General features: G+C 40.5%; 1 protein-coding gene and 1 long non-coding RNA gene across 2 annotated transcripts in view; one reads left to right on the forward strand and one right to left on the reverse strand.

Moving 5' to 3' along the window:
- The window catches only part of LOC121689826 (C-type mannose receptor 2-like), a 69,556-nt gene that overhangs the window by 6,514 nt on the left and 45,302 nt on the right, over positions 1-17,740 (forward strand). Inside the window, exon 2 of the mRNA XM_042070055.1 lies at positions 3,006-3,012. Within this exon, the coding sequence (XP_041925989.1) occupies position 3,012 (1 nt within the window). The 5' untranslated portion in view covers positions 3,006-3,011. The remainder of the gene's footprint in view (positions 1-3,005; positions 3,013-17,740) is intronic.
- LOC121689864 lies at positions 763-7,582 on the reverse strand. The gene is made up of 3 exons (XR_006024904.1): positions 7,526-7,582; positions 6,843-6,975; positions 763-984 (listed from the first exon to the last, which is right to left on the reverse strand). It is a non-coding gene; the product is annotated as an uncharacterized LOC121689864 (long non-coding RNA).

Below are 17,740 nucleotides of genomic sequence, written 5' to 3' on the forward strand. Positions count from 1 at the left end.
CATCATCTCTTCACAAAAGCTAGATATACATAACAGCCTCTTTGAACAGGTCTGAACAACCAATAACTGCACAGCAAAATATATCTTCAAAGTTATATCTGTTTGAGAACAGTGCTTCCTTTTGCTGTTGCAGTTCAGGTTGTCCCTCAAAAGGATCAGTTCCGTACAGGGACGTCTCTAGGGGGAGACAGTGCATCCCCTAGGATAAGCTCTGTCTCCCCTGGAGAAATGATCTGTCCATCTGAAAAATTCTGACCTAAGGTGATGTCTTGTGTTCTTCTCCTTCCAATCAAGGTTCATAATCAGAACGTTCATTAAAAGAAATGTACCTATTGCTTTTCTATTGGCCGTTTTGAGTGGGGGCCTGTCACTCTGCTGCCGCTACATTAACAACCAGAGAGCGCAGCAGTCACAGTTCACTCTGATCTGCACACAGACGATAGATTTTGAATCTGTTGGCAGCTCATGTTAAAATGTTCACTGCTCACAACTTTGTTCTTTTCTCATTTAATGCTAGTGTGTTCTTATAAGCTTTTCCTGAAAGTCTTGTGGTTGAACAGTTAAGTTTTGTTTGCACCTTTTTTGTCATTTTAGCAGGCTATTAATTCGCTGGGTAACATAGATGGTCAACTTCAGGCTGCTTAGCTGCTAGTCACATATAAATTGCTAGATCTCTAGTCACTGAAGTTGACACTGAAGTCAATAAAGTTGGCTTTGGGATAAGTAATAATTAGACAAGCACAATCGTTATAATACCAGTTTTATTAAAAAATGCATAAGTGGCTCATTAAAAAACAGGCACCTTCACCCTCCACACAAGCTGCCCCTGTCAAGCTCAGCTCATCTGCTAGCAACACTGAACATGCTGCCCCAGAGCCATGTTGCATCCACGACGGTAAATCCTTTGAACGTATGTCCTCAAAATCCACATGCACCATCCTCCAGCTCTGCATCTCTGTCGGAGACGCCAACATTCTGCCCTCCCTGAAACACACAACCGCATTTATTGAATTTATTGAAAGAATACTGACCTTTTCATCCATGTGCTGGTTTCACTCCCTCTCAGTCAAAAATAAGAAACACCTCCAGAGCATTGTGAACACATGTTCTAAAATCATTGGCCACCCTCTTCAGTCTCTGACATCACTGCACGACTAGGCAACATTAAGGAAAGCCAACTGCATCTTAGAAGATTCTACCCATGTCCTACACAGGGTTTTTTGAATGGCTGCCCTCTGGAAGGCGTCTGCGCTGTCCTCTGGCTAGGACTAACAGGAGGAAGGCCACCTTTACTTTTGAGCCTATTCGCCTTTTGAACTTGAACTTTTGAACTCCTGTCGGTCCTGTTCTTTCTTTTGTCCTGTCTTATATGTTGTGTCCTGTCTTATATGTCCCTATGCCTGCATAGAGAAAATTCAATTCAATTAAAAAAATACAGTTTTTTGAATTGAATTGAATAAGCGCCCATTTGGACAGGCTCTCACTGCTCTCAGGTGTTTCGATGCGGGCTGGTATCAGTCTCGACCATGGCTCGAATATTCTGTCGTACGTGATGCCAGCTTTTGCTTTCCCTGCCGTAAATTTAGTTTAGTCCAATTCTGAAAGAGATGACACATTCACAAAAGTAGGGTACACCAATTGGAAAAAAGTGCTAATAAAAAACAGTGGGTTTCGGCACTGCGCACGTCAGATCCATGTCTGCGTGGCAGGAATACCAGCGCCGGGCAGAAGCCGACAATACCATTGCTCACCAGCTTGGTCAAACTCGCATAGAAAAAAACAGATATTATGTAAAAAGTATTGGGGAAGCTATTCAATATCTGGCTGTTAATAAACTTGCTGTACGTGGGCACCATCACAACGAGGAAGGTCTTTTCATTTGGTAAAAAGACCCTAAACTCGCAGAGATTGCAAAAGCCATTCCCGAAAACGCAAAATACACGTCCAGAATGAGATAATTCAAACTCTTGCCAAAATGGTGCTAAAAGACATCCAGACCAAATATGAGGAGGCCGACTCTCCTGTCCTTTGTATCAAAAGTGATGGTACCAGAGATCGGTGTAACATTGAGAATTTGACAGTCATCATCAGATTTGTCAACCGCAACTCGACCCCAGAGGAACACCTATAGTAATCGGCCTTATTAAATTTAATCAGCTTGATGCGGAGTATGTGTGTGACCAAATTATGTCTCATCTGTCTGACCTGGATTGCAATAGTGAAAATTTAGTGTCTCAGTGTTAGGGACTGTTCGTTATTTATAAACGGGGCCACCGGAGGAAAATAGGGGAGGGTCATGTCTTTTTATTCTTTGAGGGGAGGGTCACCTAACTTTTTTTTGTCTAGGAGGGGGGGTCACCCATCTTTTGTATTAATGAAAACAGCAAAAAATCAAAGTGGCTTGTTTGATTGTTGATTTCTGTCGCCATATAACGTTCTCTTTCGTTCCATAGCTCTGACAACATTGAACAATGAAAATAAGGGAGATTTCCCGGGTTTCTCACGCAAAATACGGAAAATGTCAACATTCGTCCCCATTAACGTTGGAAGGGTTGGAGCAACAAAGTAGCCTACTTTATTCACGCCTAACAGCCTATATCCATTTGGTCAACTTTATCCAGCCCTAAAAAAGCTAAATTTAACTTTGGTTTACTTGTAGTTTACCGTGTAGCCTGACTTTAAACAGTGTGCATGCTTAACATAAAGCATACTTGTGCTTCATTCATCCACACATCTAGCTCCTAACGTTTTGACAAGCATTTCTACCAATTGACCTTGTTCCTGCCCATCTGTAGCTTTGCTGTCTCCATCGTTTCTGTTTTTGTTGTTTGCAAAAAAATATTTATTGGTAACCAGCAACAAGTGCAATTTGTTAATCGCTGTCATTCTCTCTCCTGCCAACAAAAATGTGTTACGCTCCAAGTAGCAGTGCATAATTCTGCTTAGTAAAGTTGAACAAATACATTGGTCATATACATAGCCAGTTTATTGTCTACAGTGTAGAGTTGGTAAGTTATGGTAGGCCAACTTGGAGTGAATATACAGGGGGAATTCTTTGTCTACTCGTAGCCTGGCAGGTGCGCACGTAGACATAGCCTACGGCCGAACACTGCAAGCGTCAATGAATCGTGCTCTCACGACAACCACGTCGTTAACTTAAATAGGCCTAGGTTAACATCACTCTGAGTTTAGCATTTAGTTTCCATGCTTATTGTGTTTCCACAACAATGTTAGTGAGTAAATCTACTGAAATGGCCACCATCTTGGTGAAGTGTGATGTGTAAGATCAGAAAGCAGAGGTTAGTTTAAGGGGGGTAGCATAAGTTGATGTGTTTTCGCGTAAGAGCGTGGGCGGAAGACATCGACATTTAGCCAGGGAGGGACATGTCATTTTTGAAAATGCTGCTGGAGGGTCGTTGGAAATTACATAGCAGACAGGGGAGGGTCATGCTACTTTTGATCGAAGCACTCAAAATCCCTCCGGTGATCCCGTTTATAAATAACGAACGGTCCCTAATCAATATCAATAAAAATATGTTCGATAGAACATTCGATAATTAAAAGCAACACCGACCTTATGTTGTCCATAAATAAATAGGCTAAATATATCTTGCATTGTAGCTAATATGTAGCCTGGCTGGCCATCCTATATCATTGAAATGTATAGTCTGGAATCGAACCATTCACCTCGCTTAATCCAAGGGGCGGGCAGAGAATTGTCTTTCAAACTGCCTAGGCATGCAATAGGCCAGCGCTATGACCATATCCGTATCCGGTCGGCAAAACGGCAAATACATCCTTCTTCGAAAGTGCATTGTGTTGCTCAACTTTCAAAGAAAAGCACAAGCCCAACTCCTCCAAAGTTGACGCCAACGTCAATTCAAACAACCGCTCTTCGTTAGCCATAGCCACCTTCCTTGTTGTTCACCGTCACAGGACTGTCGTTATCCTGTTAAGCCCGCCTTAAGACTCTAACAAAATAGAGCGCTGTGATTGGATGACGTCCACGGCGTCAGCCAATAGAAATCCCTATGGTTTGATACTAGACGTACAGGCTGAGCAAATTAATTTGCCACCGCTAGGGTGCGTCTAGATTTCTCGGCTAGCTAATATGTGCAACTCTACCAGAGTAGGCGATAGAAGTAGGCCTACCTCAACACAGACTCTCAATGAGTCCTTGCCCCGTGCACTCTCTCTCCCCCTCTCAACAAGCGCATCTCTCCTCAGCATGCACATGTAATCCAAGCATTCACAATCGTGCAAGACGACTGGCTAAAATTAAATCCGGTTAGCATCATTAGCACGCTGCACGAATTTGTTCAAAACTGTTGCATTCAAATTGACTGCTAAGTTCTAATCATCTCAATCCCGATGCAAATGGAAAAGTATTTTCCAAGACTCAAACGGGCCTGTCTCAAGGAGAAAAAGTATTAATTTGAAACTTAAACAAACGTGGACAAACTGAAGAGTCTAACCAGTAGACTATGATAAACTAGCAAATTAAGCTACTTTGTTTACAATATTTCCAGGCTTCAACCAGTGCTGATTTTCATTCAGACTATTGTACACATTTATTTGAGTGTATTTCATTATTGTGTTGCTATTTCTTTTCCCTGTTTGCTTTAATTGATAACTGAGGTGATTATAATCAGAGTAAGGTCAGGTTTAAAATTAAAGTGTTTAAAGGGACACCAGGCAACGCTTTCGTGTCAATTAATCATCTTCGTAAATCGGTATATGGTTAAATGACTCATTAAGGGGTGAATTAAGGCTCTCTCGCCCGCCCCTACTGTCTGTAGGAAGAATATCCCACTTGCAAGTTCGGTGTATTCTACCAGCCGTTCTTTAGTCTCACAAAGTCTCAGACATCGCGAGAAGCAGGATCAGTTTTTACATCCAGCATCCCCAGCACAGAGGCAGGCTAATGAAGCGCTAGCGATTGTTGCAAACGTGTGTATAATGGCAGAGCCGGCGAAGAAGCAGCGAAAACCCTTGACGGAAGATGCAAAGAAAAGGAAAAGAACTTTCAGACCGAGCGAGGGCTCGCACATGTATCGACATGTACAGACAGTAGGGGGAGCTTCATAGAGAAAAAGCATCAGGCTTTAAATGTAAATTTTTTCCCTTCTGGTCCTTATCGGAAATAGATTTAAAAAAAAAATAAAAATCAATAATTATCGATATGAAATACACTGATATGAAATACTTATCGTGATACAGTTTTCAACCATATCGCCCAGCCATATTCTGCAGTCACAAACAGTGGGTTTGTGCACTGCAGGGAAAGTGGTGGCAGCTTCCCTGGTCACACTGAAGGAGATGCGATGCGACTCGTTCTGGGAGGAGCATTTCTCTCATTCTGGAAGTAGCAACCCATCTAAAAGGAGCCGGAGACTTAATTCACAACTTGACAATAGTGTTCTCTTGACTACAATAGGGCATGGTGACTGATGACCAAACTGCTCCTAATCAGACTTTTAAAAGGGCTATGCTCAACATTCTTGATAGGGCTATTGTGGAGATGGAGACAAGATTCTCTCGAAGAAATGTTGATTTAATGAGGGCAACATCATTTCTCCTACCAAAATCAGCGTCTTTTCTAAACCCTTCTCTCCTGAAGCCACTTCAAGTCCTTGCAGGCACAGAGCAAAATAATATGACCTTGCAACATGAAATTGCTGTGGCAAAACCAATGTTACTCAATAAACTGTCCACTGATGCAGGAATGTAATGGTCACCCATGGATTGTGCTGGTTGGCTCATGCATTAGTCCATCTGATTTCACCCATGGGTTGTGCTGGTTATAGCTCATGCATTAGCACAGCTGATATCACCCATGGGTTGTGTCCAGTGTTGGGCAAGCTACTTGTCCAGTGTAGTGAGCTAAGCTATCAGTTACTCAACAATAAATTAAGCTTCACTACACAAAAGCTACCACCTATAGAAATATACCAAGCTAAGTTACACAAATGTGTTAAAAAAGTAGCTTAACTACATCAGAAGCTACTTAACGTTGTACCAACCTAATGTCAGATCAATTCAAAATGAGTCTCATACACTGGTTAAAACATTTATTAAAGATCAGGCAATGACCTAACACAGTGTAGAGATTGCTTTATGAGCAGCATAATAAAATAAAAACTGAAGTAATTACTGCTAGAAATAAAACAAAAAGGTTATTGGTCTAGTACAGTACCCAGTACTCTATGAAACAATCTACTGTTATTAGTACCAAATTAAAGGTACTGTGTAGTGTTCTACACATCTAGACATGGCTATGGGTTTACATCCATTGGACATTTCTAGGGAAAACAAAACCCTATAAAAAGACATCTTATTTCTTCAGGGCCTCCCTTAGAGAAAACTTCTTCAGACCTCAATTAAACAAGTCGATTCAAGTAACAAATGAAACTGTTTACAAAAAAACATAATAACTAACGTTACATCTAACACCATGATTAATAAGCATGGCTCAGAGAGTGATCACTGGGACAATAGTAAATTAACTAAACTGAATGACAATCAAAGTCCTGTCAAGTCCTATCAAAGTTTTAGTGGTGGGGGAATAGGGGCTGGGGGGTTAACGGTGCATGGATCAGCCCTTGGCTAGTCCCTTCCCATCACACACTGCTTGCTAGTTAGCTGGGTAGCTTTCGTCTTACTAATTTACATACAACACTTGGCTAAAGTGAGTTGGGATTTACACGCTAGACATTTCACTTGCATACTGCAGGAGGGAAATTAGTGATTCACCTGAATGTGAGTTCAGGTTGGTGTTCGATGTCTTGGACGTTGACAAGAGTTTGGTTTTTGGATTACAAAGCAGACATCTAAACACATACTTTTTATCTGAGGATTCCAGAAGTCTCATATATCTCTGAAGATAAGGCCACAGTGTGGTAGGGTCAGTTGGCTGATCTGCTCGCTCTCCTCCTCTCTCCTCCATCCTGTGTCTGTGTCGTTCTGCAAGTTCCACTGCCATACGCATGCGCATGTTTCCATAGATACAGACAGGAGAGGCAGAGTAGAAGCTTGCGCATGAACATGTCCAACCAACAACTCTGATTGATTGTTCAACTCTGATTGTTGTTTCAAAATAGCAAACCTGGTTTCATTTATTAGTTATGTCCTGGATTTTGTAGCGTTTGTGGACGCTACGTCGCTACTTGATCAAAAAAATAACGTCACTACAGGAAAGTTACTTGATTCATAAAGCGACGCTACGGTCAAGCTACTGAAAAATGTAGTTTAACTAGCTAATATCTTCGCTACATGTAGCGGCGCTACTGCCCATCACTGGTTGTGTCAGCAGTAGGGCTGGGCAATTAAAGGACAATTCTGGTATTTAGCACTTTTGAGTCCCTTTTCTGGTTTGTTTTGGATGAACTAGAGTGGTGGACACCGAAATTCAAACGTTTTTGAATCACCTGTGACTGTTTCAGAGTGGCTGGCTATGGGCATGCACAAACATGTCCTTAAAACAACCCTTAACGTTTGTTTTCACTGTTAAAACTGTGCAACTCACCGAGTGGTTAGTGATGTTCATTGATGTTCCAAAACAAGTAGCGTAGCGAAATACAGTTTCTGTCGTGTTTTATTTGCCATTTTGTAAAATCCCATTGATTTCTGTTGGAAGACTCATTACTCGTTGATATTACTGCGCTACTGGAAACGGAAAGTGGGTCTGTTTACATTTGGTTGTAGTCTTTCCGCGAGACCTTTTTTTACTGTCTATGCTTCAGACTTGAGCTGAAGTTTATACACGGTTGTGAGGTATATGAAAAAATAGTTCCACAATAGCAAATAACACGGATTGAAATCATACATTGCGCTGATATATTTGTTTTTAATAATCAACAAACACCACTAACCACTCGGTGAGTTGCAGTTTTAAAAACGTTAAGGGTTGTTTTATGTTTGTGTATGCCCATAGCCAGCCACTTTGAAACAGTCGCTATTCAAAATGAGCCAGAAAGTCGAGACAGGACCCATGCATAGTCAAAATTTCGGTGTCCACCACTCTAGTTCATCCAAAACAAACCAGAAAAGGGACTCAAAACTGCTAAATACCAGAATTATCCTTTAATCAAATTAATCAATTACTTGTGATTTCCAACAATTAGAAAACAACTTATTCCAAATATAATTATTTTTCTAGATTCAGTTTCATAACAATGCTCTCCTTTTGTCTTAAATTGTCATGTGCATTATCTTTTTGCATGTATGTTTTTCTGTTGTATTGTATTTTAAATTGAATTTAAAGGTTTTGAAAGTGGATGAATTCCAAAATCACTCAGTAATCGTGTTTAATAATTGTTATTTCAATATCGAATAACATAATCGTGATAATGAATTGTTATCATAATCAAGGAGCCCTAGTCAGCAGTCAGGTTGGGCAACATATCAGTTCAAAATTAAGTTGTTATATTTCTAATACTCTGGATGTTTGAGTTTGTAAAGTAGATTTGTGTATGCCCTCTTAAAATACTCATCATTCTCAAAATCAACTAACCTAGAAGTCATTCTGGATATAAAAATATACAAGTGCAATGAATTGCTCACCACCCTGTTGTGTTGCAGTTATGCAAGTCTGCCACAAGGTGGTGATATTGCACTTATAATTCCCATGCCAATTTCAGAGTCACTTTCTACTCTAATCTGAACTTCCTGTTAGACTGCACCACCAACCCCGACTACACACAGCCTTTATAGCAGCGTATGCGGTTTGACATCTGACCAATCAATATCAAGTCAAGTGTTTGCGTCGTACATAGACTTAGAGATCTATAGAGGAATGACTTACATCAGGGCTGTTCAATTAAAAATTAAGTTGGGGCAGATTTTCAAACCAAGAAATTGAGCTGGGCCAGACATTTTCGGTGGCTGGTAGGATAAGCAGCAGATATAATGACACATTTTACTTTACATTTACTTTGCAGTGACAGTATTTCAATACATTTAGTAAACAGTGCAAACATTGCAAAACAGACCTAAAAAAATAAAGGTAAATTGTTGATTAATTGCCCAGGCCTACTGCTTCTTTCTCTTGGTGGCAAGCTGTTTCAATGCCTGCAATCTCTTCTTCTGAAACCCCTTTCTGGCCCTGAGAGCTGCTGCCACCAATATATCTGTCTGCCTGCCTGCCTTCTTTGTATTTGGTTTGGGTGAACCTTCTATAGTTCTGCCTTCCCAAGGTTCTCTGCCCTATACCTCCGGCTTGAGAGCTTGATGTTTCTCACCAACAATGGATTTATAGGGTTGTCCTTGGATGGCCTAGTGAAGAGGTCAATTGATGAGACCTCCTTGGCCTTCAGGCTGGAAGTGTTAGCCTGCATTATGTTTGCCATCACGCTCAAGGATGACTCCACCTGAGGGCCATGAAAGGAGCATAGTGCAGAGAAGGCCATCTTGGTAAGCATGACAGGGTCCTCAGAACTGGGTTGTCTAGAGGCAGTTTTGCTTGCAGATCAATAGCACATCTGGTGTAGGCTTGGATGACCTGTTATAATGAAGACAAATGCTTGAGTAACACAGAGACATATACAGTAAAATGGTTAGAGGTTAGTTCAAGAGCAAAAGTTTTTTTTTAATGTGTACAGTTATTTTAAACAAAATCTGTGTTAACAAGAAATTTACCATAAAGCACTTTTGATGAAGGACAACATGTCCGAAACGTGCTAAATAAATCCACGTTTGGGGAGCTTTAATCGGTGTGTGGACCTTTATTATTTCTTTAATCAGTGTGCGGACCTTTATTATTTCTTTAATCAGTGTGTGGACCTTTATTATTTCTTCTCATTTACTTATTTGGTCCAGCACCTGCACTCTGTCATGTGCGTGCACTCTTTCGTCCCCTCTCCACAACCAGGCCATCATGAGCGCCATACGTAATATTAAGTTTTTAGCCTTTTTTTTTAAATTACGAAATTAGACACTCTAACACACCTTATATGTGATTTTGGGAACTCTGTGATGAATGGAAATGAAATATATGACGATCGAAAACTCATGAAAACGCACAATCTGGACATTTAATCTTAAAGGAGAATTCCGGTGTGATATTGACCTAAAGTGTATTAAAACATGATACCGAGTGTGAACGTATGTCTCATAGCCCATCTCGGCTTGTCCCCTGCACTCCAAAATCTGTCGCTAGTTAGCCGATGCTACTAACAGCTTTTTCAATGGTGGTGCTTCGGCATCGGGCTAGCCATGCAAATAAATCAATGTTTTATACCATTTACGAGGCTCAATGTATCTCCACACTTCATTGGTAGACTTCCGAGGGCCCTGACATTTAAAACGAGACATTGAGAACTTTGAAAAAGCACTGGTAGTTTACTTACAAGACGATTTATACAGACAGTATCTTCACGAAGTTTAGCGTTTGCAGCCATCTTGAATTTAGTAACGATAAGTCAAGCGACGAGTAAGAATGAACAGGTATGATAAGGGATCAGATTCCAAAAATAATTCAGTGGAAATGCATGGATTCCAGTTGCTGCTACTGGAAGAAACTGGAATCCACTCTATGTTGGCGCATAGAGTTTCCGTCTCAGTGCTGGCAACTGATTGTCACCCATCAGTGCAAAAGGTTATGCGGGAGGAGCATGAATTTGATCTTTGGCACTTTGTGAAGAATATGAAAAAACGACTGCTGAAGTGCCAGGATGAACAGTTATTTGAGTGGAGTAAGATGGACTTGTGGTACAGTGCCAGTACATGCAATGGAAGTGCAACAAAGCTGAAAGAGAGGTAGATATCCACTATTGGGCATCTGGGGAGACGACCACAAAATGCGACCACCCTCCCAACACTCCTGAAGAGGAGAGCAAACGTCCATGGCTCCATCCCAGCTCTGCAGTATTTAAACACCTCCAGAGTGTAGTGCTGGACAAACAACTCCTGAAAAAACTTGAGAGTGTCACTGAGGGCATCCACACTGGAAGACTCGAGTGCCTCCACTCTGTCTACACAAAGTATGCCACCAAGAGAAAAAAGAGCTTTCAGGCCCGACTTCGAGTAGCTGCACTGGACCACAACCACAATGTCATCCGTGAGAATGCATCAAAGAGGGGGAGAAGCAAAGGAAACACTACTTTTCAAAGGCTGCTAAGCAGTATGTGGTGGCTCCAGTGAAGATGTTGAAAGACTAGTTTCAGAGAGGACATAGTAGCAGGAGCTCTGAAGAGTTGTGAGGCAATGTCAATCCGGAAAGCACTGAGGGAACATCCAAAGGAGAGAGTGGTGACTATCGCTGTGTACAGAAGAGTCAAAAAAACAGACAAGGATGTGTCAGTATCCTTTAAATAATCCTTTAATGAATTTAACTGGGTACAGTATGTTAACCCAGAGTAAGAGATAAACCTGGGATTTCAGTTCCCAATCGTTCAAAAATGATCAGGCTATGTAAGTAACTATGGTAACATAGGCTCTGAACTTAACCTGGTAGGGGGTAGGTTTTGTTCAGGTTATATTCAATTACGTTCGGTTATTTCAGTGCATGTTCAACCAGGCCACTATTTTTACACTTGTCACACAATGGCGTTTCATTTTGACGAAGATCTGATTGACAAAGAAGCACAAAATCATGTAATATTCATCCATGCAATTCACTGTGAGAGGGCGATAGGCTATCATGTGATGTTGTGGTCTTATCATTTCTTTTCCAAACCAGTTTTTCAAGAGTGCTAGTGTTTTTCAGCTGAATCCTAAATATAGGCTACTTGAAAAGCATTCTCCATCCCTACATTACTCATGGTGGATTAGAAATGAATAAAATACATCTTTAATGTAGGCTATCTAGCCTACACCATAGTGGACATTTGTCTTTGGCCCACCAGACATAGACAGATGGACAAACATCATATCAGACACATTGAAGATATAGTTAAAACAAGTAGGCTACAGTACAAAAAAGGGAAAACGTATAGAAAATTAATAAATAAGTTTAAATATAGACTACATAACAGCTCAGCCAGGTATGCATGTTGTCACTAAGTTTGGTTAAGAATGCTGATGGCATTTGGGATAAAATAGTTTTTTAATGGACTACACTTTTTGCCTCTCCAAATTATGTGCATCGACGATCGCTCTCCGACTGGTAGTTTTTGTAGTGTTGGAGACGCAGAGCATATCGGCAAGCTGTCGGTCGGTGCGTAAAGTTTGCCCTGCGCTAAAGCAGTTCCTGCGCAACTTAATTTGTTTACCTGGACACAAACCCACAAGGATCATTAAAGTGTAGTTTCACCAACTGGCAGGTCAGCATCACTTATTAAAGAAGCACTATGCAGGTCTGGTGATTCCTTCGCTGTTTCTGGGTTTTCGCCTGATTTGGGCTCGCATTTTTCACGACATAGCTCCCCCTGCAGCTTCAGTAGCAAGTGACTGCTAAGCTAAACCCCCATTAGCTAACGAGCTAGCATCAAGAAACCAAGCTAAACACATACAGGGCTCACAATAAAATGGTCGACGAGCAAACACATTGTTCAAGAGACTATAAAAAACGATGTTCACCCAAGGGTAGGCTACTTACAATTTCAACAGCAACAAAGCCAAGTCGGCAATTGGATACTTCCGCTGAGTCACATCCAGATTTCCTCGGACCGGGAACAGAAAGTTGCATATTCGGTTTATCCGCGGAGAAGCGATAGGGGGAGACGAAGCACCCACTAAACGACCCAGAAAGTGTTGTAGAACCATCAGAACAACTCTCCACCTGCATAATTACCCCCCCCCCCCCCCCCCCCCCCCCAAAAAAAATACATGGGCCAAGTCTCGCGACCCCCTTCTCTCTAACCGGCGGAATTTGGTTTCGAAATGTTGTGAGATGGGTATTAGAAGCAGAGGCAGGTAGGGCTGGGGGTAAACGGTTCGATTAGTTGACGAATTAGATAATTAATCTAATGATTATTTTTTTGTTGCTCGATTAATAAAAAACTTAATGTATCTCAAATAAATACCAAACGATCCTCAATAATATACTTTATTAAACAGTTTTGCACAGCAAAAAATCTTCTGCTTTACACAAAATAAAATAAATAAAACATTTGTACTGTTATACAAAATGAAAGGCCAGCCTACAACGGAGTATTAGGGCCACACATGAAGAAAAAAATATTTTTGCCATGACGAGATTAAACTCGACATTTAGAGAATAAAGTTGAAATGTGATGTCGACTTTAATCTTGACGTGTCGACATTAAACTCAACATTTTGAGAATAAAGTTAGTTTGGAGAGAGAACGACTGCTCCAAAGTAGGGTACAATCGGGACGATTGAAAAGGAGGATGAATGAAACATTCCAGTTTTCTTCCAGTGCAACAACGATAGCCATATATCATATTGTGAACAATACTAACCTCCGTTGCTCAGCCAAATACTTTCCTGTTACGTCCTTTGATCACGGAGTTACAGGCGATAAATGCGATGGTCAAAAGTAAACTTCATTAGCGGTCTATATTGTAGGCCTAATATTAAAGAGTGTTTTTCATCTAAAGGTTCGACTTCATGCACTAGACTAGGCATACTAAATGCTCTCCCCAATTCCAGACTTTCAAATTGCATGTTTGTTTGTAATGGATGCCAAACAGCCTAGGCTATTGCTGTCTATGGAGGGACGAATGAAGCTGTCCTCCACACCAGGCAACCCCATTTATTCTAAGTAAATGCACACATATCTATGTTTATAGCCTAGGCCTACTATATTTTATGCAGATGAGAAATGGAAAAGCAGTTAACCCTTTAGGCGCCAGAGGTTTTTTTTTCCGAAACGTTCGATTTTGACATCTTCATTTCAAAAGGCTATATCTTAAAAGTGATAAGAGATAGACTTTCTGTAAATTAGAGAAATATTAAGGATGACCCAAAGTTTATGAAGGGATTAAATGTTTATATCTAATTTGCATATTATGATGTCACATGGTGGCGGCCATTTTGGATTATAGAATTTTCATGAAAAGTCGCATGTTTGAATGATAAAATGCACCACTTCTTTCCCCCCAAAATGTCCCTCACCTTATGTATGCTATATTGCACAATACTGAATGCTCAGGTAAATACTAAGTAGTAAACAAACTGTGTAAATCATTACTAATAAATGGCAGAAACAAACCAAATGCATGTAGCGATAGGCTGGCCTTTTGCTGTAGAGATTTTCCATTTACTACATACAGTAGGCACTCTGATTCCATGTATGGGGCACATATATATTATTCAGATGACACACAAACACAAGTAGACAAGACCTGTTTAGTTCAAAAGCTCACTGCCACGGCAAGGCACAGATCAGGAGTGAGATGACAAGACAAGAGACAATGTTAGTATTTGTTTTCTTTTTGTTGTTTTTGTTGATGTTTTTTGTTGTTGTTTTTTTTCTTAGCTGACAAAGACACACACATCACAAGGACATGAACACACAAAAAAGAACACATAGTGTATGTCCTAAATGGTCAGGGAAATAGATAGCAAATCAACAGTGTAAATCATTACTAATAAATGGCTGACAATTTTTTTTTTTATGTAGCAGGCCTTTTGCTGTAGAGATAATGACTATCCATATCCTATCCATACAGGGCCGGCGTTCCCATCATCTTGTGATAGACTATGCATATAATGGCTCTCCTGCCCCGTGTCACCACCTCTGCTCCTGCTGCGAGCAACATAGCCAGATCTGCCTCGCGCTCGCGTCGAGTGGAGAGAAGTTGCGCAGCTCGGACTAGGCCTAATGTCATTCTCATTGCGACTCGCCACACTGCCTCTACGTTCCCCCCTAACTGTTCTATGAGCACTTCGACCTCGTCTAACATACCCAGTGGCATTAGACAAAGGCTCCACCACGTTACTGTCGCCGCGATTGCGGAGAGGCACACGGTCAGAAGACAGAAGCTAGCGCTCGCTACATGGACATTAGGCTACCTCCAGCCTCGTTCGCCACACCACTAACACCCTGCTAACTTCCCGATGAACACTCCGACCCCGTGAAACATTATTCCCACCACTGACATTGGGCAAACGATTCAACGTTTGTGCTTGGTGTAAGCTAAACTCTCACTTTGTCCAGCTGCATCATTGCAAGGCAGGGACGCATCTGAAGCCTCACTAAACGAATCACCGTCATTTTCTGAAGGCAGATATTCCCCTTCAGAATCAGGGTCCGCGAATAGAAGACCCAACACTTCATTTCAGGTAAACTTTTTTGATGCCATTAGACGATAATTAGACGATACAGAAACATTATATCATTGGAAACATGCGTTATTCTAGCTATATAAATGGCATAGTGCATGGGATGTACGCGGTCACACGTTTACTTTACAGTTATAGTGCATGGTGTTTCCATAATCGCGAGATACACGCTTCACGATGACGGCAATATGATATATGATATTTCAACTTTATTCTCGAAATGTGGAGTTTAATGTCGACATGGCGACTTTAAAGTCGACACGTCGAGATTAAAGTTGACATGACATTTCAACTTTATTCTCGAAACGTCGAGTTTAATGTCAATTTTAAAGTCAACATGTCAAGTTTAATCTTGCCATGGCAAAAATATTTTTTTTCTTAATGTGTGGCCCTAATACTCTGTCGTACCAGCCTGTTTACTCTTTTACAGTACCAACATAACTCTTGTTCAAAAAATGAAAAAGTTGTAGTGCAAAAAAAAAAAAAACACTGCAGTGCACAGTATAGACATTCTTGAGTGTTCAACACAAAATAAAATTCCTGTTTTCAGTTTTACAGTCCCAACATTCATTCATTCATGAGCACTGCGCACCAGCTTATGTGCAACCCTTGCCTGGACATTGCTTCGCTCCTTTATGGCCTCCTTACACTAAACAACTTTGACAATTATGGGAAAGATTCTTGAAAGATTGGAGTCGTTTGAGTAAAGGATGAATTACTCAAAAGTAATTATTAGTTAAAAGACTCTTTCAAGAATCTTGTCAAAGTTGTTTGGTGTAAGGTGGCCATTAGTTGACATTGGCGAACTAGCATACTGAATCATGATACTATAAGCTGGATAACGTTAGTCTAATGTTATGTATTTGACTCGTAAAACGACCACAGCCTGAGTTAACGTTAAGTTGTGACTCGTGAGTTAGCTAACGTTAGACAAAATGTTAAAAGCTACTACTGCAATCTGCTTGTTACCATTAGCGCGATCTAGCAGCTGGGGGTGCCACCCCCGTTTCAGATGCTCCCACTGCTGTTGTGGTATGCCAACTCCATTTGGCAAAGAGCGCAAATTAGTGTTAATTGTGTCATCTATTTTTAATTTAGTCTTAGTCTTGTGACGAAATGTCCTTTTTAGTCTTTGTCATATTTAGTCATTCAAATATCATTTTTGTTAGTCAAGTTTTAGTCGACTAAAAGTCTCGTCATTTTAGTCTAGTTTTAGTCAAAAGAAAGCTAAAGGTATCTTAGTCTTAGTCAGTTTTAGTCAACACATTTTAGTCTTTTTTTATAACAAATTATTTCTGATTACCATTCGAGTCAAATATTGTTTCACACATCTCAATTTTCCAACAATATTGTGTGTCCACAGGGCTACTCGTCTGTTATAATTACTCATTCTGATTTTTTGTCAGTCAGTATGTTACAGCTAAGTCGAGCTACAGTTATAGCTCGGCTGGGATTTGACCATAGACAGTAAAAGATTTGACTGGACCACTGTCATATTCGTAGACCAGTGTTTCTCAAACTGTGGTCCGGGAATCACTGGTGGTCCGCAAGCCATCCCAAGTGGTCCGTGAGCAGACGTGGTAAAATATAATATAGATGAGTTGTTTGCAATATTGAACCAACTTGTATGTAAAAACAGTTCTGCAACACTGTCTATGTAAGATATGCCAGTTTAAATCATACAGTGTGAATCCACACAATAAGCAGTGCAAAGACAATAAGCAAGGTGGTTCAGTGAGTAGGCCTATAGTGTAGACTAATTATAGGCTACTGTTGAAGTAGGTCTAATCTTTTTTTTTTTTTAGCTAGGGTTAGTTAAGTGGTCCTGAAACTGAAAAAGTTTGAGAAACACTGTCGTAGACCAAAGTATTAATGTTTTACTCCGCCTCGCTAGATGGCGATATGCGCCCAAACACAACACATTCCCCAAACAGACTCTCCATCTTAGCCATAGCTAACTTGCTAGCGAACTTTCCATATTAGCTTATGTAACCCACTCAAAGAAATAGCATTCATACAGGATTAGGTTATTTTTAGTACTACATCCAACTTCTTGATTTCTTTTGGTTAAGTTTTCCCTGCACATCATATTTGTCCAGTAGGTGGCAGTGGTGGCGCTGCATAGAGGGGAAACTGCTATACTTTGTTAGAGAAGAAGACCCAGACAACGTGAACAGCAGAACGCTAGTAAGCTGAAGCTGAATTAGAGATTCCACACTGGTTAATAATCGCATTTAAGAGATAGTTACGAGTTTTCCCATCAAGCTTACGTCTAAGTAAGAGACAACAGAGGAAAATATTCTAAGTTACTGAAAGGAATTTACTTTCTTTCATTCCTTTTCTCCGGTGAGTTTTACATGTGTTTCTCATGTGTTATTAGCAGACAGCGTGTTTAATGAGTTTAAGCATGTAAAGTTATCCCTTGTATGTATTTTTGCTGATAACTCAGTTGTTCGATATATTGAGTGAAAATGTATTGATGAGATGTGTGTAAGCTAAAAACCAATCGGAGATTTAACATTAGTTTGAATGATTTGAAGTACCATGCTATGTG

This window comes from Alosa sapidissima, chromosome 18 (genome assembly GCF_018492685.1).
Source record: "Alosa sapidissima isolate fAloSap1 chromosome 18, fAloSap1.pri, whole genome shotgun sequence".
Taxonomy (NCBI): domain Eukaryota; kingdom Metazoa; phylum Chordata; class Actinopteri; order Clupeiformes; family Clupeidae; genus Alosa; species Alosa sapidissima.